This window comes from Leucoraja erinacea, chromosome 5 (genome assembly GCF_028641065.1).
Source record: "Leucoraja erinacea ecotype New England chromosome 5, Leri_hhj_1, whole genome shotgun sequence".
In the NCBI taxonomy this organism is placed as follows: domain Eukaryota; kingdom Metazoa; phylum Chordata; class Chondrichthyes; order Rajiformes; family Rajidae; genus Leucoraja; species Leucoraja erinaceus.
In genome coordinates, this window is record NC_073381.1 from 24,437,209 (window position 1) to 24,461,089 (window position 23,881).

The 23,881-nt window shown below is 43.6% G+C and overlaps 1 protein-coding gene across 1 annotated transcript in view; it reads right to left on the reverse strand.

Moving 5' to 3' along the window:
• The window catches only part of LOC129696870 (peroxidasin homolog), a 217,670-nt gene that overhangs the window by 126,655 nt on the left and 67,134 nt on the right, over positions 1–23,881 (reverse strand). Inside the window, exon 3 of the mRNA XM_055634944.1 lies at positions 10,778–10,849. Within this exon, the coding sequence (XP_055490919.1) occupies positions 10,778–10,849 (72 nt within the window). The remainder of the gene's footprint in view (positions 1–10,777; positions 10,850–23,881) is intronic.

Genomic DNA, 23,881 nt, shown 5'->3' on the forward strand with positions numbered 1-23,881 from the left:
TTTCTATGTTGTGGGCTGATCATCCAACTCAGTATCCCGTACCTGCCTTCTCTCCATACCCCCTGATCCCCTTAGCCACAAGGGCCACATCTAACTCCCTCTTAAATATAGCCAATGAACTGGCCTCAACTACCCTCTGTGGCAGAGAGTTCCAGAGATTCACCACTCTCTGTGTTACATAGACTTTCTCGAGTACTCCCAGAGCATCCTGATGTTGCTGCAGAGATAGGATGCCAGTTTCATCCAGCCCGCCACAGCTCATCCTCTTAATGCAGGTAGGAAGGACTGAAGGTGCCAACATACAGAAGCTAGCTCAGAATGGTCCCTCATTAGGCCTTTTGGATTTGGCCTTAATTTTTAGGGGGAAAGAAATCACTGTTTTACAGATTTGGTTTATCAAATCATAAACCTTGATGAGACCAGTCTTGAACGGCCTTGATTTGGACAGTCTATGTAGACAATAGTCAATAGGTGCAGGAGTAGGCCATTCGGCCCTTCGAGCCAGCACCACCATTCAGTGTGATCATGGTGAGTGGACAGATGCAGTTCAATGTGAATAAATGTGAGGTTATCCACTTTGGTGGTAAAAACAAGCAGATTTTTATCTAAATAAATTCAAATTAGGAAAGGGGAAGTACAACGGGATCTGGGGTCCTTGTTCATCAGTCAATGAAAGTAAGCATGCAGGTACAGCAGGCTGTGAAGAAAGGCAAATGGCATGTTGGTCTACATAACAAGAGGAGTTGAGTATAGGTGCAAAGACGTCCTTCTGCAGTTGTACAGGGCCTAGTAGGACCACACCTGGAGTATTGTGTGCAGTTTTGGTCTCTCAATTTGAGGAACATTCTTGAAGTTGAGCGAGTGCAGCGTAGGTTCACAAGGTTAATTCCCTGGATGGTGGGACTGTCATATATTGATAGAATGGAGTGGCTGGGCTTGTATACTCTGGAATTTAGGATGAGAGTGGATCTTATTGAAACATAAAAGATTTATAAGGGTTTGGACACGCTAGAGGCAGGAAACATGTTCCCGATGTTAGGGGAGTCCAGAACCAGGGGCCACAGTTTAAGAATAAGGGGTAAGCTATTTAGAATGGAGATGCGAAAAAACTTTTTCACACAGAGAGTGTTAAGTCTGTGGAAGGCGGTGGAGGCCGGTTCTCTGGATGCTTTCAAGAACGAGCTAGACAGAGCTCTTAAAGATAGCAGAATCAAGGGATATGGGGAGAAGGCAGGAGCGGGGTACTGATTGTGGATTATCAGCCATGATCACATTGAATAGTGGTGCTGGCTCAAGGGGCCGAATGGCCTACTCCTGCACCTATTGTCTATTGCTAAAAGGCCAGTCCAAATGGACCAAAAACAGTTGATCAAATGCAATGAAAGACTCAAAAGAGAACGCACATTGGAAAACCTAGGCAGAAGGCAAAGTGGTCTCTACCTATTAATTCAAAATGACATAACGTTATTTAGATTTTATTAAACCATAGGTCATTGCTTTTTATTGATTAATTCAATTATTTGATAATTCCTTTTTATCACTGCAAAATTGAATTAACAAGTAAATGTACTCAATGGTTATAAATTGATTAAAAAAGGTTAACTTCTTTCGGGTCCCCCAGCAGTTTCTGAATTACATTTCCAAACAAATTTGGAATTGATTTTTGCAACCTCCCACTTTCACCTCATGGTTGGGGACAATAAATAATAATCATAATCGTAATTTATTAGCCATGTATGCTTTGCAACATACGGTTTACCATACAGTCATACCAAAAAAGTAACAAGACACACAACTGCACAACAAAAATGGACATGCAATGGAAACACGGTCCACGCCTCCGTTGCCACAGAACAGCTCAGAGGCTCCACATTCACCAGGGACCTACTGTAATAGAAAGCAATATGACGTCTATATCTTTTCCTTCCTCCTTTCACTGCACATCTCCGTATGTGTCGGGGGAGTCGAACTAAAAATCATAAACATCCACCACGGTGATTCCCTACGTAATAGAAAGCAATAACCATCTTCTTCCTCCTTTCCTCCCGCGGTCGGGGGAGTCGAACTATCTGCAGACGGTGATCGAACTCCCACAACGGGGCAGGGGTCGAAGCTCCTGCAGCTTGGAGTTCCCGAAATCGGTCCCGAAGTGACAGCAGCAAAGAATTTCGGTCAGAGTTCAAAAATAATGAGGATCCCTCTTTGGATGAAATAAGTACTCCATGGTAAACCCAATAAAATAACTGACCATCATTGTAGAGAAATTGAAATTAAATTATTGTTAATATAGAAGCTTTTTCTTACATACGTAGCTTGTATGCCTCTCTAAAACATTTAAGGCATGGGGCTCTGGACAATGACCAAAAATACAACTGGAATTGAAGACGACAGGGATTCATGCACCCTTTGCTGCCATCGGTATTACTTCACCCCACTAATTCTTAGATACAGGGAAATAGTCAAGACCATTGTTACTAGGCATCAGGGTTGTTGACAAACATCTAAAGGAAAAGCAACAATGAGAACCAAATTTCATTATGTGGAGGAAAAAGACAATTACAATCAGAGATTTCATAAACTGATATTGTAGAATCAGCCTAGGTTGAATCCAAAGTCAAGCATTCACGTAATTATCAATACAGAAATATTTCAATTACCACACGAGCCATGGCCTTGTAGACTTGATGCTGTCTGATAATCAACTCCAGGGCCTTCTAGACTGAGGGTTCAACTATTTGCTATTATTTTAGTTTAGTATAGAGATACAGCGTGGAAACAGGCCCTTCGGTCCACCGGGTCCGCTCCGACCAGCGATCCCTGCACATTAACACTTTCCTACAACCACTAGGGACAATTTTTACATTTACCAAGCCAATTAACCTACAAACCTGTACGTCTTTGGAGTGTGGGAGGAAAACGAAGATCTCGGAGAAACCTCATGCAGATCATGGGGAGAATGTGAAAGCTCTGTAGAGACAGTACCCGTAGTTGGGATCGAACCCGGGTCTCCTGCACTGCATTCGCTGAAAGGCAGAAAATCTACTGCTGCGCCACCATGATCACCCTTTCATAGCTTGAAAGAAAGGGAACATAGAGGATTCTCTCTATAATATGGTAGCTTGGAATGGGCTGATGGGCTGAACCATCTTACCCCTTTCAACAAAAATAAGACTATGCTCATGAAAACCATACCAGGAGATTTAACGTTGCTGCACATGTATAATCAGTTTTATCAACCCAACATTATTCTCGCCAAGTACTGAGTCATGATCCAACACAAAGCTGGAAGTTGATACAATTAAGTGCAATGCTGGTTTACAAAAAAAAAGACACAACGCTGGAGTAACTCAACGGGTTAGACAACATCTGTGGAGAACATGGATAGCTGGTGTTTCAGGATGGGATGCTTCACACACCACTGGAAGCTTTTTGGTCAATTACTTTTAGTTTGGCTACCAAATTAAACCAGCCCTTTCCTCTCCGCCCTATGAATATTCTCGAGTACTCATCCAATATAAATTCAAATATTTTACAACCATCACTACTATCTTATGCAAGGTATTGTAGATCTCAATTTGCAATGTTTCCTCAAGTCACTGCCAGCTTTTGACAATCACACCAAATTCTGACACCGAAACCTGGAGTTTCACTATATTAAAGAAGTGGATAAGACGACGCAAATCTGCCCGAAAGATTTGTGTCCCATCACGCACGCACGCACACACACACACACACACACACACACACAGCAAAGGCGGAGGCCAGGGAAAGCGGGGGAGCGCTGTCTGATATTCATACCCGCGATGAATAGGAAGATAAAAGACAGCTGCCACAGTGTACGGTAAGTCCTTTAGGAGCGCAAGGGGGTGGGGGGGGGGGGGGGGGGGTGGTGGGGGGGGGAAGACCCGGGGGGGGGGGGGGGGGGGGGAAGAGAAGGAAGAAGGGGGTGGGAATGGGGGAGAGGCCCAACCTGGATCAGTCCAATCAGGGTTGTGTCATCCGCAAACTTGAGAAACTTGACAGAGGTGTCTGTGGAGGTGCAGTTGTTGGTGCAGACTGAGGTCAGGCTGTGAGTGGGTGTGAAGTGTTGGGGTGGGAAATGGTTCAGTCCTTTCCTACTGGAATCCTGTCGTAAGTAGGTGTGACGTGGTGAACGGGAAGGAGCTGTTGGTCAGCTAACGATTGTCAGAAGAGCGGGGGCTTTCATAGAAACATAGAAAATAGGTGCAGGAGTAGGCCATTCGGCCCTTCGAGCCTGCACCGCCATTCAATATGATAATGGCTGATCATCCAACTCAGTATCCTGTACCTGCCTTCTTTCCATACCCCCTGATCCCTTTAGCCACAAGGGACACATCTAACTCCCTCTTAAATATAGCCAATGAACTGGCCTCAACTACCTTCTGTGGCAGAGAATTCCAGAGATTCACCACTCTCTGTGTGAAAAATGTTTTCCTCATCTCGGTCCCAAACGATTTCCCCCTTATCCTTAAATTGTGACCCCTTGTTCTGGACTTCCCCAACATCGGGACCAATCTTCCTGCATCTAGCCTGTTCAACCCCTTAAGAATTCTGTAAGTTTCTATAAGATCCCCCCTCAATCTTCTAAATTCTAGTGAGTACCAACCGAGTCTATCCAGTCTTTCTTCATATGAAAGTCCTGACATCCCAGGTATCAGTCTGGTATCAGTCTGGTCCCAGGTATCAGTCTGTAGCTGGTGATTTCCTCTTGTAGCTGGTGATTTCTTGCAAGCCCTTCCAAATGGAAGAAGAGCCACTAGCTGAGAACTTGCTCCTCAACTTCTCAGTGTACCTTTCCTTGACAGCTCTGATTCTTCTTCTCAGCTTGTACTTGGCCTCACTGTAGAGGTCTGCATCCCCACTCCCGTAGGCCTCCTCTTTAGACCATTGGAGCTGTCTGAATTCTGCAGTGAACCAGGGCTTGTTGTTGTTGAACCATGTCCGGGTCTTAGTTGGAATGCAATTGCCCTTGGAAAAGCTGACATATCATGATACAGTGTCCGTATACTCATCGAGGCTTGTGGTTGCTTCCCTGAACACATTCCAATCCGTGCAGTCAAAGCAGGATTGTAGGTTCTCAATGCCCTCGCTTGTCCTCCTTTTCGTTATTCTGACCACAGGCTTAACAACTTTTAGCTTCTGCCTGTAGGTCGGAATAAGGTGAAATAGACAATGATCAGAGAGACCCAGACCTGCCCTGGGAACAGAGAGATATGCGTTCTTGATTGACGTGTAACAGTGATCGAATGTTCTCTCTCTCCCCTCTGGTGGGGCAGCAACATGAAGTTTGTACTTTGGAAGGTCACGGCTGAGGTTAGCTTTGTTAAAGTCCCCCAAAACAATGACCATGGAGTCCGGGAAGTCACTCTCTACCCTCATTACCTGGTCAGCGAGTTGTGTTTGGGCCTCACTTACACCGACATGGGGGTGGATGTGAACTCCAGAGAGAATAAAAAGGTTAAATTCCCTCGGAGAGAGTAGAAGGGTTTGCAGTTTATAAAGAAGGATTCTAGTTTGGGAGAGCAGATGTTTGACAGTACCGTGATGTTGCTGCACCAGTCCTGGTTGGTATAAAAGCATATTCCACCGCCTCTTGATTTCCCCGCTGCCTCCACTTCGCGGTCCGCTCTGTGAAGTTGGAAGCCAGCCAGTTGCAGCGCGCTGTCCGGGGTTGACTCACACAGCCAGGTCTCGGTGAAACACAGGGGGGCGGCTCAAGAGAAGTCCTTGTTTGTCCGGCGCAGGAGTTGCAGTTCGTCCGCTTTGTTATTGAGAGAACTTACGTTTGCCAGGAATATGCTCGGGAGCGGCGTGCGTGATCCTTGTCTCTGGAGTCGGGTGAGTGCTCCAGAGCGCTTCCCACGGGTCCTCCTCTGTCTCAAGACCTTGAACGCAGCCACAGCCCCGCCGACGAGTATGTCCAAATAATCCAGCAAGTGAGAGAAATCTGGAACGGTGTTTGGAGGTACCGTATGTCCGATGTTTATGAGTACCTCTGTCGTGAAAGTGATCTTTGTAGGGTTTTCACAGACGTCACAGACAAACAAACACATACAAAACAGCAAGGAGCAGTACACCGTGGCCGCCATCATCGGCGCCAGCAGCAGCTACACTGCAAGCAGCTACACTAAAAGCAAGCTTAAATTACAAAGTGCTGCAGGAACTCAGCAAGTCACTGAGCATCATAAAGTATAATAAAGAGTATAATAAAGTTTAGCGGGCATTTTAACTACTGGTCGGTTTTCCTGGGTCCTGAAAACTCCATTGAGCCAATCAAAATGCCCTGTCAGCGGAGGAGATTGACTACAGCTGCCCTCGACTGCCTGTAACTAAATAGCGATCCCACTCCGCTGCACTACGAGTCAAAAAGAACCATGCCGACCAAATTTTACTTGTGGAAAATTTTTTCAACATGCTGAAATATTTTCTGCAACCAAACTGAAGCCGCGAGTATTCGGGAACTTCCCCCTGGCATGAAGGAGAGTTCCATTGACCTCATAGGACCTCGTGTCGACCATGCTGCGAGTTTGAGTCGAGGACAAATTCTTCTAAACTCACAGATTAGGTCGCCGCATTGGGACAGCCCCTTTAGGCCGTACAAATATTGTCCATTTCATAACTCTAACTCAAGTACAAATATTAAGTCCATTTCATAACTCTAACTCATGTTGAGGTATAAAATTGGGAAAATCTGATAATTTATGCCACTGAAACCAAATTATTCAACTGGAGACACAAGAAACTGTAGATGCTGGTTTACAAAATAAGACACAAAGTTCTGTAGCAACTCTGCAGGTCAGGCAGCATCTCTGGAGAACATGGCCAGGTGACGTTTTGTCATGTTACACCTGTTGAATAGACACAGGAGTTCTGGAGTAACTAAGAGTACTGGAGTAACTAAGCTGACGTTCACCTATCTTTTTTCTCCAAAGATGCTAATCAACCCGCTGAGTTACTCCAGAACTTTGTGTCTATTCAACAGGAGGTTTAAGACAGAATATGGACCAGCCAAACAAGCTATAACAATTCAAATGTGCATGATGTTGAAGGTGGATGACATGATGGATCTGGAGTTTAGAAGGATGATGGGTGACCTCACTGAAACATACTGGATTTTGAAAAGCCTGGATGGCATAGAAAATAGGTGCAGGAGTAGGCCATTTGGCCCTTCGAGCCTGCACCACCATTCAATATGATCGTGGCTGATCATCCAACTCAGTATCCTGTACCTGCCTTCTCTCCATACCCCCTGATCACTTTAACCACAAGGGCCACATCTAACTCTCTCTTAAATATAGCCAATGAACTGGCCTCAACTACGTTCTGTGGGAGAGAGTTCCAGAGATTCACCACTCTCCGTGTGAAAAATCTCTCTCCGTGTGAAAATTCTCATCTCGGTCCTAAAGGATTACCCCTTTATCCTTAAACTGTGACCCCTTGTCCTGGACTTCCCCAACATCGGGAACAATCTGCCTGATCTAGCCTGTCCAACCCCTTAAGAATTTTGTAAGTTTCTATAAGATCCCCCCTCAATCTTCTAAATGATGTACCTTTAAAAAGGAGTAGGAGGAATTTTGTCAGAGGATGGTGAATCTGTGAAATTTATTGCAATCGACAGCAGTGGAGACCAAGTCACTGGATATATTTAGGGCGGAGATTGCCAGATTCTTGATTAGTAAGGGTGTCAGGTGTTATGGAGAGAAGGCAGGAGGATGAGGTTGAGAAGGAAAGCTAGATCAGCCATGATTGTATGGCAGAGGTCAACTTGATGAGCTGAATTACCTAATTCTGCTCTTAGAACTGATGAAAACTGATGAAAAGCTATGGACAAAGGAGCCTGACAAACTGTTTAGAAATGGAAGATTGTGGGAATGTCACTGAAATACATGGACGATGAGATGTAACAATGAAATGGCAAATATGTTATGGAAAATAATGGCATCAAATGTCTGGTGACAAGTTGCTTCTGAAGAATTTTTATGAAAAATCATTCACCAAAAATTCCATTGCTAAGGTTTTTTATATCTATTCTCCAAAAAAAAGATTTGGATCACAAATCATAAACATGCTGCCGAGGCAGACTAAACCAGAGTGTTGTGTTTAAAGCCTACAGCTTAGCTTGAAATGGCAGCTTTGAAAGTAATTGGTTCAATGGACTAAGTCTGTAAAGCTGTTGTATGTTCCAAGCACATTTAGATGTCAAAAACATGTGCTAAGTTGGACATTTGTTTGCCCGAAAGCTGTGTGTTTTCTTACTCCACAAAATAAGATGGTTTAAAATCTTTGCAGCACAAGCCATTTTAATTATTCAGCAACCGTGATAAAACCGAAACTGGGAGAAAAGCAAACTGGCCTCTGATACAGCCATTTATCTGGTGAAAACAATTTGGCAGCAAATTAATACTCATGTTAATAATCAGATAAGGAGCTTAGTGTTGTGTTACACATCAATCAGATTTTGCATTGTACAGGAATGAACAGAAAGTTAACACAATGGAAGCAGAAAAACAAATATTGATCAAAACAAAGCCTTAACATGACTTTGATCTAGTGATGGTGCATCTTGCTGTTGCCAGTGTTTTGCAAATCTTCCATCCAGACTTACAAAAAAGAAAAAAAACTACTTCTTCTCAATGATGCTCCTTTTTGAATTTTTAGTACCTTTGAATTGATTCACAATATGCAATTCCCTAGCAAAGTAAGGCTATTGTTGTTCTCAAGTTAAAACAAAAAGCAGACAATGTTGGAAATGATTACCTATCATCAGAACATTTTCTGTTTTTATTTCAAATTTTTAGCAACAGCAATTTTTAATGTTACAATTTAATGTGCGTTTGTTATGCCTTCAGGTTACTGAACCCTAAACCCTGCTTGCGTGTAGCATTAGCAATTCAAAAATAATAAATAAATTGGCACATTTTTAAAACAAACTAATTTTCAAATATTGTACCCTGTTGTGTGAAACATGAGGAACTCCATTACACTATACAGGTAATCTATGAAAACATGGCACAGATTACCCACTAAACATTACTGTGCCATAAAAGTATAACTGTGCAATAATAACATAATTTACTGTGTGTAAATTAAGTAAACTGAAAACATGTTACAAAGCTATTGAAGTGCTAACGTAACTAATCTTTATTTTCCTTCGAGTTCAACAGTTTGGGAAATAAATTAGAATGTAACCCATACATCTAAAGTTAAGTACACAGCACAAAATCAACGGCAGGAAGTCTACAATCCTAAAATGAAAATATAATTATCTTTTGAAAAAATTAAACCTCCAAATGGCTTGTGTGGACCCCAAAGGTGATGAAAATGGAGCAGCAGTGAAAATTCCCACAACTAAAGAGTTGTGAGTACACCGTGGGATGGCAAATGCAAAATGTAAAGCATAAGCCAGAAATCTTGCTCTTGCACACAGCTGGAAAACATGAGTGTGGGTTTTTCTGGCTTAAACTATAATGTCCTGCACACACTGAGCGAGAAGAGCAGCCAAGAGCAGAGCAGCATTGCTTGTTCCTTGGTTCTGCAGCTCACCATTACAACCTTCAAAACAGGTTCATAGAGAGTTGCAGAGTACCTCATAGCACTTCTCTGCAATAATTATGAACTTGTCACGTTTACACAGCACTTGCAGTAGAACAATAAAAAGTCATACTTTGTTCTACATGTCAATAATGGTGTGCTCCCGCTCCCAGTGACAGATTATGAACGTTTTATGGTGATGGAGAAATTACTGTATCAATAAAAATTGTGTCAACAAAGAGAAATATATTGAGCAAAATATGTCAGGTCATACAACAAAGACAATAAAATGAACATTGCAAATGTCTCATGTTCTACACATGATTTTATTTCAATCTATTTTTACTGTACATTCTTTGCAGCTGTTAATTTAATTATTTTCTGCTCAAAACCCGTTTCAATTGAACATTTCCCAAACCTCATATTTCCAGCAGGCTTTTTTCCCTTCTATCTTTTACAATATAATGGATCCCTGCGGTGATCAAATTCTGATGCTGTGCAAGAAAAACATTCATCTTTTTTCCTTATTGAAAAGTATGGAACTAAATATTCATAATCATGTGGCATAAGGAGTTTGTATCTACAATATTTTACTTGCATCCAAATAACAAAGATGTCGCACCAACCAGACTGTATCTAATGCATTCACAGAATGTCCTGGGCATTAATAAACTAAACTACATTAAATTGTGGAGGATTGCGCAGGAAACAATGCATTTGCTGAGCAATTCATTTGCCGATTCCTTGTTAAGAAAGATGAAGGATTTGGGTTAGAGTTTGATTTATCGTAAAAGATGTATAAACAAGCAAACTTAAAAATGGACAATGGTTAAGACAGTCCTCACAGAAGAACATAATGGAATGTGCAAGAGACCTCTCTGGCAGTAATAACTACAAGCCAAACGCTGAAGGTGCCTGTCATGTCTTCCAATTATAAAACCTTGCAGCCACCCAAAGAGCAAAGAATAGTTACACATTTGACCTCTGAAAGGAGAAAACCTACCGAGGTAACTTCATTTTGGCCATATATAGCTTCTAATTTCCAACCAGACCTCAAATATTTCTGAGCAAACATCTGTAATTATGTTTTGATTCAGCACTTCCAGACATAAATTGACATTTGACACATGTGATTCTAAACCAGAACTGACCACAATCTTGTCCAACACGGCACAGCTGCTCATCTAACCATTACAACACTTAAATACGAAGGTGGTTTACTCACAGATATTTTAAATTCTCCAAGTCTTCAAACGCACCCCTGGGAATTCTCCTTATTTGGTTGTTGTTTAACAGCCTATAAAAAAAAAATATTTAGTATAGTATTACAAACTGAAAAAATATGCAGATATAATTTGATAAATTATATCACCGATTCATTTATCTTTTGGTCCATAACAGGTACAAAGGGAAAGCAATTTGGCAAACCTATCTGATGAACACACAGGAGATGCAGGCAGCAGAAATCAACATAAACAGTGGAAAATTCATCATGTACTTAAAAACCGCATGCATTATCGCTTAAAAAAGACATGATAATGTCTAGCTTGCAACTAAACGCACAGACAGTAAACACTGAAAGAACAACCAAAGTTCATGAGAACCGGCTGTTTTGCTTGAGGCAAGACTCAACCATTTTTCCTTTAAAGATAACAACCCAAAAATTCAGCTGAGTGGTCCCATGATTACACTGCATAATTGCATTCATCAGGACAAATTCTAACAAGTACTTTACGCATCAAGTGGACCTTTTATCTAATGTCATGCCTGACCCATCTGATCACTCGTAAGACTATTGCCCCAGCAGGTATCCTGAAGACCTCCCCGTTAAGCCATTCCCGAATCAACGTGTAGGAAGGAACTGCAGATGCTGCTTTACATTGAACATCAACACAAAATGTTAGAGAAACTCAGCGGGACAGGCAGCATCTCTGGATAGAAGGAATAGGTGATGTTTTGGGTTGAGTCTGAAGAAGGGTCTCCTTTTATACAGAGATGCTGCCTGCTCCACTGAGTTACTCCAGCATTTTGTGTCTATCTTACAGAATCAGCCTTCAATTCACCCCCCTCCTCCCCCCCCCCCCCCCCCCCCCCCCCCCTCTCCCTCCCTCCCCCCCCTCTCCCCCCCCTCCCCCCCCCCCCCCCCCCCCCCCCCCCCCCCCCTCCCCCCCCCCCCCCCCCCCCCCCCTCTCCCCTCCCCCTGTCCCCCCCCCCCAAATATCTCCCCTCACCCTGTAATCTGGTCCATATCATGCTCCTCCCCACTCCATTACACTCTTGCTCTGATTCTCCCAGCAACAGTGGGAGATTGTGGATTAAATGGTTTGGTGTGCGACTGACTGCCTCTGCAAGGCGCATGAACTTCGTGTACTCAGCACCAACTATGGTTAATAGATTATTTAAGTGATAGTCAGCAATGTATTACATGCTCTAAATCCTACGAGGCAAATCAAAATCAATTTTGATTGCGAACAAGAGTGCCCGGCAAAACAGGGAAGGGCGATGCAACTTCCAGAGCCAGAAATTCTCGAGGAAGAGGTTTCCTGAAAATAATTTAGTTGCAGGGCTCCATTAATAAGGTCTTTGGCCCACAGCCAACCTTGTAAGAGCCAGTGGGTAGATCAAGAATATTAACAGAGAAAAGGCTCCATTTACATATTGGGGCAAGCAGTTTGTGATGCAAATGGGTGTGGCGTGGGTGCCATTACCCCTCTCCCCTCTCCCCATTCAGTGCACTCCCAACCAAGCAACCAACCATCACAATGTCTGTCTCCCCTGTCCCCCCACCCCACTCAGCCATTCACTGGGGGACCTTCTCCTGGCCAATCAAGACCTCACCAATCAAGACCTTACAATCCATTCATGGACAATTAATGATCATCACAAAATGCTAGAGAAACTCAGCGGGACAGGCAGCATCTCTGGATAGAAGGAATAGGTGATGTTTCGGGTTGAGTTTGAAGAAGGGTCTCCTTTTATCCAGAGATGCTGCCTGCTCCGCTGAGTACTCCCTCCTTACAATCCTCTCCTGACCACCCTCCCCACCCCCAGCCCCATACAATCTGCTCTCTGACAATCGATCTCCCTTCAGTGAAAATCAGACAGTTCTGACGACGGAGATTTCCTGCGCAACTTGCTGAACCGGGAGGAAACACTTTAGCTCCTTCTGCCACAAACAAATTCAGCTAAAGATCCAACATTTATTGCCACCTTTCACCTGCCAAGGATTTGTATGAACGGGGAGCTCAGCCAACTGGCTCAAAAGAAAAAAAAAACACTTTAAATGATCTAACCAATTCTGAAAGTTAATATTTAGCTAATGTAGCCACACTGTTAATAGGCAAACAACTTTATCTCAGCAATTAAGCTCAATTGAGTAGCAATTCATCTTCAAAGCCAAGTTTGACTTTAGGAAGTATAAATTGTGGGGTGTGTCATTTTAAACATTTTGAAGGGTTTATTCCTGCACGACATATATTGTGATTTATATCTAATAAATCACATCAACTCTAATACTGGAAATTCAATAAGAAATTAGACACATATTTTTACTTGCTTCCTCAATAATTTCAATATTTACATCTGGGAAAACATGGACAAACTTGGACTTGAGAGGTCTCCTTTCACTTTAATTTCTCATGTTCAAAATGTCCAAATGTAGCTCAAAGGGGAAAAATCGTCAAACCAAGCTTGCAAATGCTTTATTACTTGCATTCTAAATTACAAGCAAGTATTAGTTCAAATATAAGCTCTCCTTAATCATGTAAAGAATCAAACCAAGCTGGGTTAGCTAATCTGTTTAACCATACTGTAAGCACACTTTCAGAACAAAATATTTCCTTCCGCAAGTAAAGTAGAGCAATCAAAAGGCAGATTGTTCCAAATGGTTAACAACTTTCTGCTGTCATGAAAAACAAGACAAATGCAAGAATTTAGATTTTCCCATTTTTCATGATTTCATAATAAAAGGCCTGATTATTACAATGGTGGCATTCTGACCGTGGGAAGTTTTGAAAGCAATATTTTACAATGACACCTTTCTTTGCTAAATATTGCAAAATAAAGCTTATAACAGTCATGGTTGCCCTCCGGTTCGTTTTTCTGCATGAGTTGAGCCGAAGGAGCATGAGCTCAGGAGGGTTTAATAATCTTTAGGGGCAGGAGGGGTTGGAATCAAATTAGTAAATCAGAAATTGGAAGGAGTGATGGTAATGTCAAGGTTAGGACCAGTAAGTGTCAAAGGAAGGACAGGCAGCAAGAGGTGAAGAAATATGGTGAAGCTGATGCGTTGAAGTGTGTTTATTTCAATGCAAGGAGTATTGAAATGCAAAGAAAAGCAGATAAACTTGGAGCCCGAATCCATGCTTGGGGCTATGGACTTTGGAAGAGTAAAGGCCCTGTCCCACGAGCATGCGACCTGCATGCAGCAAGCGCGACCAAACCGGAAGCGGGTGCTGCGCGGAGGTTGAGTGATCCCTGTACAGGGCCGGTCCCACCAGCATGCACCTGCATGCGACGAGCTCGACCAAACCGGAAGCGGGGGCCGCGGAGGTCGAGTGACGTGAAGTTCGAGCGAAGTCCGCGGGAAGTTGCTCGTCGAGGCTGTGCGTACGGCGTCGAGGTGGCTGCGGGCCGGCAGGCCGTTGCCGCGCGGAAGTTTTGAACACGGTCAGTTTTTCTGAGCCCCGCGCGATGTCGGGACCAGCTCTGCACAACTCCATACGGCTTTGGCGATCGAAGCGGGACCGGCCCCGCGAGGCCTTATGGCTCAATCGACCACGTTAGGTCGCACTTGCTGCATGGAGTTGCATGGTGGTGGGACAGGCCCTTTAGGGCGAGGATCCACAAACTTGTCTATATTGCTGGAACGATGGTAGAGTGGATCTAAAGCTTCAAATTGCAATATTCAGATATGTAGACAGATTACAGAAAGACGCCAAAGCAACAGGGTTGTCTTAATGGGTGGTTTTAACTTCCCCAATAATGATTGGGACTTACACATTGCTAATGACTTAGATGAGGCAAACATTTTTAGGTGTATGCAGGAGTGTTTCATGAAACAGTATGTGGATGGTCCAACCTGAGGTGGGAACATTTTGGACAGAGTGCTGGGAAATGAGCCTGGGCAGGTGACTGATGTTACAGTCGAAGAGCATTTTGGGGGTAGTGATCACAACTCCCTAAATTTTAAGACACAAAGTGCTAGAATAATTTGATACTTTCGTCCTGAGAAAAATATTCTGTCTACCCTATCTATGCCTCTCATAAATCGATATACTTCATCAAGTCTCAAACTCTCCAAAATAATTTGTCTGTCTAACAAATGTAGCTGATATCCTTCAATCCAAACGGCATTCTGATAGACCTCCTCTATACCCTTTCAAAGCATACAACCATAATCATCTGCCTTCTATCAGTAAGACAGCTCTGAATCCAAAAGACAAAGTCACTATTTATCCCATGCATCTTAATCTTCTGGATCAGCTTGATCAAATGCTGCTAAAATCCATGTAGGCAACCCTAACCCTACCCTCATCGATCACCTTCGTCATTGCCTCAAAAAGTTGATCAAGTTAGTAAGACACGAGATCTGGTGTGGTGATGTACACTGCAAGAATTAATCAGTTTGAAAATAAAAGCACATTATTGTACACAAACATAGGTTCACATATGCACCCACCAAGAGTCAAGTCAAGAGTGTTTTATTGTCACAAATGCAAGACCATGCGGGCATGTTAATTGGCCTATATTACACTGGACATCTTCACCTTCTAAACGAGGTGGGGCAGGGGGGTGGTCCATCCATCCATTCCCTCCACAGATGTCGCATGACCTGCGGAGTTTTAACATTTTGCCCAAGATTCCAGCATCTGCATTTTCACCTTCACCTTAAATTATATCACACCATTGCAAATCAGACTTATTTGTCCCTCACAGTAAACATGGTTGTGGGCATATTTGTCAATCAATAATTGTGATGCTTGTGTGTTCAAGAGAGTCAGCCCCCAACACGAGTGCAAATAAGCTCTTGTTAACTCAGATCGCAATTTGTTGCATTAACTACAGGTGCACAACCTTTTATCCGAAGATCCAAATAACGAAAAGCTCCGAATAGCGGACATTTTTTCAGTCCTTGAAGAAAGGTCCTTGAAGACGTTCACCGAGGGCGGCCCGCAGAGGTGACAGCGGAACCTCCGATCGGTCCTCGAAGAAAGGGGAACTAAATCCCCATTCATAAAAGATGTGAGGGTATAATGCGCGGGAGGTTAATAATTGACAATCTGCTGCTGCCTGCCCGCTGAGTTAAAAAGTTCCCACGGTAAACTCACGATACACAGTGTATCGTGAGTCTTGCGTGGGAACGTTTTAACGGGCAGGCAGCAGCAGATTGTCGCTTCCTTCAGTTTCACCCCACCTACACCCCTCTGCTTCCCGCACATGTGTGTGACCCCTTCCCTCCCCTCTCCAGTTCCCCGCACATTGCACCGGCGCGGGGGCTTTGCACTGTCTTCACGTCGGCGATGCCAGCAGGTCAGTGCCAGTCACCGGAGACGTCAGGACCAACAGGACACCGACTGCAAACACGGAGATCCCGGAGACTCACAGCCAGCAACAACTCTAGCCCAGCCCCGTTCCAACTCCAGAGGAACCCGGGTTGCGGATGAGGGGGCGCAGCTCGGGCTGTGGGCGAACTGCCACTTGTCGCTGTAGCGGCCCATCGGGGAGTGGGTTCCTGTTGGTCCTGACGTCTCCGGCCACCCCCCTGGACAGGAGCTGAGACTGGGAACTGTACCGCCCTTGCCCCCTCCCTCTGCAACTGCAAACACCTCCACTCTCCTGCTCACCTGCAAGGGCGGAACAGTTCCCAGTATCAGCTCCTGTACAGGGGGGTGGCCGAAGACGTCAGGACCACCAGAAGCCGCTCCCCGATGGGCCGCTACGGCGACAAGTGGCAGTTCGCCCACAGCCCGAGCTGCGCCCCCTCATCGGGACACCGACCCCCAGGCCCATTGCAAGCACGGAGATCCCAGATCAGCAACTCCAGCCCAGCCCCGCTCCAACTCCAGAGGAACATGCTCCCCGTAGGGGCAGAAGCTGATGGTGTGCAAGGTACGTCTTGTTCTTGGGGTGGCGCAGCTCGGGCTGTGGGCGAACTGCCACTTGTCGCCATAGCAGCCCATCGGGGAGCGGATTCCTCTGGAGTTGGAGGGACAGGGAGACACAGCGGCTTTTGAGAATGGTGGGCAATCACTTCCAAAGTTCTGCCCACACAGTCAGTACACCTCTCCTACACTTGTCTCCCGCACTAAGTTTATCTCGCAGAGAATGATCCCAGCCTAACCCTCCCTATTCTCTCCTATTCTGCAAGAAAAAACTACATTGAAGACTCAAACTCGCGATCGAGTAACTGCCGGGATCTAGGCGCAAATTCGCGACCTTCCGGATATGAGCCGAGCACTCTACCACTGAGCCAGCCGTTAAAATCTACGCTAAAAATCTTTCCATCCGAAAGCCGAAAAAGCCGAAAAAATGTCTGGTCCCAAGGCTTTCGAAAAGGTTGTGCACCTGTATCTTTTCCAAGTATTATTTTTTACAACGGAAGATAAATTGCAAAAGTAAATTTGAAGCACATGCCTGTATTTTTTCCTATAGTATTTTCAAATGAGCGTTTTCTGACCGAAAATTTTAACTGGAGGACATATGTCAGATCGGTACATGTAAGTGAATGGGGAAACACGCACTTTCCCACCCGTTAAAAACATGGAAAACGGCCGATTTTTGAGCTGAAATTTTCTGTGCTAGTCAGGGTGACCGTGAAGCACAGCGACCTAAATTTTCAGGCAAAAAAAAAGATAGAAAGTAAGGTAATTACAAGAGGGAACTGAAGGTAGAAAGCAGCGGAAGCCAACAGCTGACATTTGCCGAGATTTTTATCCAAAATATCGGGCAATCGCTGCTCACTGAATTTCTATCAAAAAATGGCATTATTAACTTACTGCAAGTGAAAACCGTTAATGTCCCATATTTGGCATCTTTGTTGCAAATTAGAAACCAAACACAATTACAATCCCTGCATTTTTAGAGCATTCAGTATAAATGCTGAAATAGCCCCATTTCCACGGCATATTACACTTTCTTTCAAAATAGCAGCAGGAGTGGAAAAAAAATCCTAGGACATTGTACTTTACAGGAACAAAGACCACCAACATTCCAGTCCACAGACAGCAGGGTATGAGGTCATTATCCCCAAGGCAAGAGACTCAATGCAGGAGAGCACGTAATCAGACTATACATCTACCTTTCATGAAAGCGCACATTCAGCCACTGAATTAAAGTACATTCTTGTGCTGCTTAAAATTTTATTGCCGAATGAAGTTGCTTTGATTTCAAGATTTAAAAATAAATAATAATGCAAATGCAAACTACTACTGATGTTGGGAGTCTTAAATAAAATAAAATACTGGAAACGTTCAGCATATCAGGCGTCATCTGTAGAGAGAGAAAGAGTTACTATTTCAAGGCAATAACCATTCATCAGATTTAATGTTTTTGACTCATTTAAGTCAACATTAGGAACTGCAATTGTGCTTTGGAGCAACCCTCTGATTAACATGCTTGAGGAAGACTCTTAAGATCCATGTGAGGGTCCAAATGTAAAATAATGCAAAATGGGGGGGGGGGGGGGGGGGGGGGGGGGGGGGGGGGGGGGGGGGGGGGGGGAGGGGGGGGGGGGGGGGGGAATGAGAGATTTCAGCCACAAATGTTAGACTGGGGAAGCTGGGTTCTCCTTGGGGGAAAGTTCATACTATACAAGAGTACAATTGAGCCATACCCATAAGCTTTAAAACCCAGCTGTATGAATATTGATTTCTCTAACTTCTCTGACTAGATTCACTGCCCTTTTGATTAATTTACTGATTGTGTGCCTCCGTGTCACCTTCCCCTCAGCTAACAATGAACCATTCTACATATCCTTATCATCGTCTGCTTTGTTCTGTCGTTCTCACGTCATCCATTCCTTCTCTCCAAGATGCTGCCTGTCCCGCTGAGTTACTCCAGCATTTTAAGCCATACATTTAAGTTCAACAGATAGTGTGCAGGGTGAAGACAACATTATAACGTTGCAGCTAAAGAAGATTAAAATAAGTGAGGTAGGTTGGGAGATCGGAATTACACCCCTATCTTATGAGAGCACTGTTCAGTCGTCTACTAACAGCGGGGAAGAAGCCAGTCGAATTATGGTGGGACATGCCTTCATGCCTTTGGACTTTCTGCCTGATGGGAAAAAAAGGGATGACAGGGGTGTAAGCGGTTCTTGATCAGTATGGCTGCTTTGCAGAGGAAATGTGAAGCGTGGATAGGGGCGATAGGGGGATGGGGGTTGAGGCTGGTTTACATGGTGGAGTGGGCTGTATCCACAACTCTCTGCAATTTCTAGTGGTCTTGCGCAGAGCTGCCGCCAAACCGGGATGTGATGCATCCCAATTGGATGGTTTCCACGATGCATCTGTGAAAGTTAGTAGGAATTGTCAAAGCTTTGGTGTTCTTTCTCGGCTGAAGCTTCAATGTAGTTGGTCCAGGACAAATGGTTGATGACATTTAATGTCTAAGTCCATCTTGATTGTGGCACCATTGGGGGTGGGAGAGATTGGAAGGGAACAGACACAAAGGGCGTGTACAGATTATTTAATTCTAAACTGAGAAGGCCATATTACATTTTATAAGCACCAAAACAAATTTTGTTAAACTAACTATGTATCAATACTTTCCAAATAGCAAATATAATGCAAAACTAAGATTCCAGATTTTTAGTTGGATGGTCATCAACGCTGCGAGACAAAAATGGTCATTGTTCAATTGAAAATCAAGAAACCTAAATGTGCATTTGGATACAAAAAATAATTTACTGCAAATAAAACAGTTTTACTTCCAAGGATTCTACTTACTAAAAACAAATACATGCAGTAAATTATGACTAAATACAGCTTGACTGCTGTTCTATGTATTAAAATTTGATTCGACTGGATAACATCCAAACAAAAGCTTTTCACTTAATCTCGGTGCACGTGATAAGAATAAACCAAAGATAAGACACAAAAAGCTGGAGTAACTCAGCGGGGACAGGCAGCATCTAACCATATAACCATATAACAATTACAGCACGGAAACAGGCCATCTCGGCCCTACAAGTCCGTGCCGAACAAATTTTTTTTCCCCTCTCTGGAGAGAAGGAACAGGTGACGTTTCGGATCGAGACCCTTCTCAAACCAATATCAGCATCAATTAAGGCACAACAAAATCAGAAGAAAAAAAATATTCATAACAGTAAAGATCAAGACAGATTTACCATCTGGAGAAAAAAGTCGCAAAGCTACAAAAACAAAAGGGGGTTGAGGGCACTGGAAAGTAGAATGCTGACACATTCAGCATCCTAGGCTTTACAGTATTATCTATAAACAGATGTGTAGCCAACAGTGCTACCGTTGGCTGGGAAACGGCGAGAACTCCTGCCTGCCTTGTTTCTACAGTGAGAGGTTGGTTGCTGGGAAACTTGCCCAATCCCTAGCCTTGTCCTTGTTGTGAGACACTGTGCAAGGAACCAGAGAGAAGAGCATAATTAAGTTGGAAATGGTACAAAGAAAAAATCACCACATTGTTAAGCTTGTTCTTGGGAGAGGCCACATGGGCTGGGACTTTTTTCTTTGCAGCGTAGGGGACTAAGAGATGGAAGTTAAGGGCTGCATGGTGGCGTAGCAGTAGAGTTGCTGCCTTACAGCGCCAGAGACCCGGTTATGTGGTGCAGTCTGTATGGAGTTTGTACATTCTCCCCGTGACCACGTGGGCTTTCTATGCGATCTTCGGTTTCCTCCTACACGCCAAAGGCGTACAGGTTTGTAGGTTAACTGGCTTGGATTTGTATACTTGGTATAAGTGTAAAGTGTCCCTGGTGTGTGTAGGCTTCTTTTAATGTGTGGGGATTGGCGGGGACTCTCTGGGCCGAAGGGCCTGTTTCCGCACTGCATCTCTAAACTAAAATAATGAAGTACACAAGACCATGCAGGCTTAGATAAAGTTTCTCAATCTTTTTCCTCGTGATAAAGGATTTCAAAAATAGAGGGCATAAGAGGATACATTTAAGAGGGACAACAAAGGCAACTTTTTCCTCTCAAAGGTTCATCTGTATTTGGAACAAGCTACCAGAGGAAGCAAGAGAAGCAGATACAATTATGACATAAAAAACATTCGGACAGATGAGTTTAGGAAAGTTTAGAGAGCTATGGGCCAAATACAAGCACATGGGACGAGCCCAGGCAGCCAACATGATCAGCATGAATAGCCTGGGCCGAGGTGCTTGCTTCCATAGAATAAAAAGTGCGAGAGTAGCTCAGTGGGTCAGGTAGCATGTTTAGAAGGCATGGATAGTTGATGTTTCAGGTCAAGCCTGTTTCCATGCTGTATAGCTCCATGATTCTATGGTATAGGATATTGGATGGCGTTATTCTGCCCATCTCGTCCACATTTGGCTCTTCGAGCAGTATAATTAATCCTATTCCCCCATTTCACTGTAGGTATTCTCATTCACATGCCCATCATTTCTTCCCCGACCCCTCTATCAAATTCTGCTCCATCCACCGACATAAGGGCTAATTTACAGTAATCAATTAATCCACCCACCAACTTGGGATACATGGAGGAAAACTTGTGTACCTGGAAAAAAATCCAACACAGACACAGGGAGAACATGCACACCATCTGCTGTTCCACGGTGTTGCACAGGGACATAATCTTAAAATTAAGGCCAATATTTCAGGGCAAGGTATGGAAATATCACATACAGGCCGTGATAAAAATTTAGAACCCTCTTTCCCAAACTGCAATTAATGATAGCTCCATTTTCTATTTCAAAACTGTGGGGATTAATTTCAAAGCTGGGTGGTGAACCAGCGGAATTATGTGTCACAGAAGGCAGTGGACACCAAGTCAAAGGATATTTTTTTATGCTGAGATAGATAGATTCTTGATTAGTATGGGTGTAAGGGGTTCTAGGGGAAAGGCACAAGAGGTTAAGGGCCTGACCCACTTTCCCCAGTCCTCTGCCGAGTTGAAAGGACCGTAAAAAAAAAATCAAGATTGGTATCTACGAACTTCTCCGCAGGACTATCTTTTTACTCGTGGACTTTTTTGTAATGCTGGAAAAAATGCCCCGACTTACCTAATGCCCTGAGTACCTACGGCTGGCATAACGAGCCGCTACGATATATCTACGGATTCCTACGGCCGCGATACAGACTCCTATAGACATTCTCCGAGTTTGAATCAAGGGGAAAACTCGGGAGAATTTGTGAGTAACTCAGGAAAGTGGGACAGGCCCTTAAGGAGGGAGAGATAGATCAGCCATGATTGAATGGCAAAGCCGACTTGAGGGGCCGAATGGCCTAATTCTGCTCCTATCACATGATTAATAGATTTTTGAAAATGTTGTTATAGAATGAGAGGAAATGGCAGGCTTCTGACATTAGATCAGATTCACCATAATCTTGGCAATCAGCAGAACAAGCTTGGATGGTAAACAGCCAACTCCTATTTTCATGGAGCTAAACTTAAATACATTACATGCATCTACATAGAGGGACTGTTGGGAAAATGCCAAAAGTTGGGAAAACTGTTGGGAAAATGCCAAAACCTCAACGGATGCAGGCTGAGACCAGTAGAAATTATGCTCCAAATTCCTGAGATAAATGTCATTCAAACTTTATATTCCACAAAACTAATAATGCAATCCAATGGCAAAGCAAAACTTAGTAATGTAACAGCGAACATTCCAGCGCTATTGTGCCATGCTCTAGGCTCTGCTCTTCAGATGAGATGCCAGAGTCAGTCACATGGTTCCACTATAACAGGATGGCACGCTCAGTATTTGACCAATGTTCCTGTCTTAAGTACAACCTCGAACCCTACATAATTAATCAATCAGCTTTGGGGAAGTTGTAAAATGATTGACATTTTCTTGCATATCAGTTTTTTTCCCCAACTTAACGTACCATAGATGAAGCAATTTGTGAATTTGTAGACAAAGAAAAGATCATGCGGCCTTAGGGGTTTTTATTTCATATTTTGCAATAACAAGAAAAACATACACATCACCAGAAATTGCCCACAGAATCAATAGTTGATTTTTTTTTTAAATCAACATTCAGGTAAACACACCAATACATTGTGCTCATATATCATTAGGTAGTATATTTTGTCATATAGTTATGCATCATGCTGAATGAAAGGGTTAGGTTTAGGATTTGAGTATAGGAGGAAAAATAGGGCCCAAGATATACACAAAAAGCTGGAGTAACTCAGCGGGACAGGCAGCATCTCTGGGGAGAAGGAACGGGTGGCGTTTCGGGCCGTGACCCTTCAAGGCCCCTTGGGTTTCAAAGCAGTCATCTCCGTGTAGAGCCACAGGAAATGGGCAAGGTCAAATTTTACATTCTCCTCTGATTTTTACTGTGGGGAAAGCCATGAGGAATGGGGGAACTTGGGGCAGTCAATGGATGTGTCTTGAGGACAGTCAATATTATGGTCGAGAAGGTGCTGAATATCCTAATATGTATGAAGAGAGACAAATCTCCTGAGGCTTATCAAATATATCCAAGGATACGGTGGGAAGCTACAGACGAAATTGCAAGTGCCCGGACTAAGATATACGAGTGTACACAAAAAGATATACGAGTTATCATTCAATATGTGCGAGGTGCCGGAAGACTAGAGGGTGGCAGATGCAAGACATGATTTGTAAGTTTGTAGATGACTCGAAAGTCAGTGGTACTGTTGATAGCACAGATGGTTGTCAAAGTATACAGCAGGATCTTGATTGGTTGGGCTAGTGGATACAGGAATGGTCAATGGAGTATAATACAAATAAATGTGAAGTGTTGCATTTTGAAAGTCTAACCAGAGCAGGACCTGCACAGTTGGGAGGGCTTTGGGGAGTGCTGTGGAGCGGAAGGATCTCGGAGTGCAGGCACATGGTTCTTTGAAAGTGGCATCACAGGTAGATAAGGAGGATTTCAGCACATTGCCCTTCATCAGTCAAAGTTTTGAGTATAGAAGTTGAGATATTACCTTACAGCTATACAAGGCGCTGGTGAGTTGGATTATTGCATTCAATATTGAGTATTTTATTCACTCTGTTACAAGAAAGGTGTTAAGCTGGAAAGAGTGCAGAAAAAGAATAACAATGATGTTGCCAGAACTCGAGGGCCTGAGCTATAGGGAGAGGTTGGGAAGGCTACGACTGTATTCCTTGGAGTGTGGGGTGATCTTATTGAAGTGT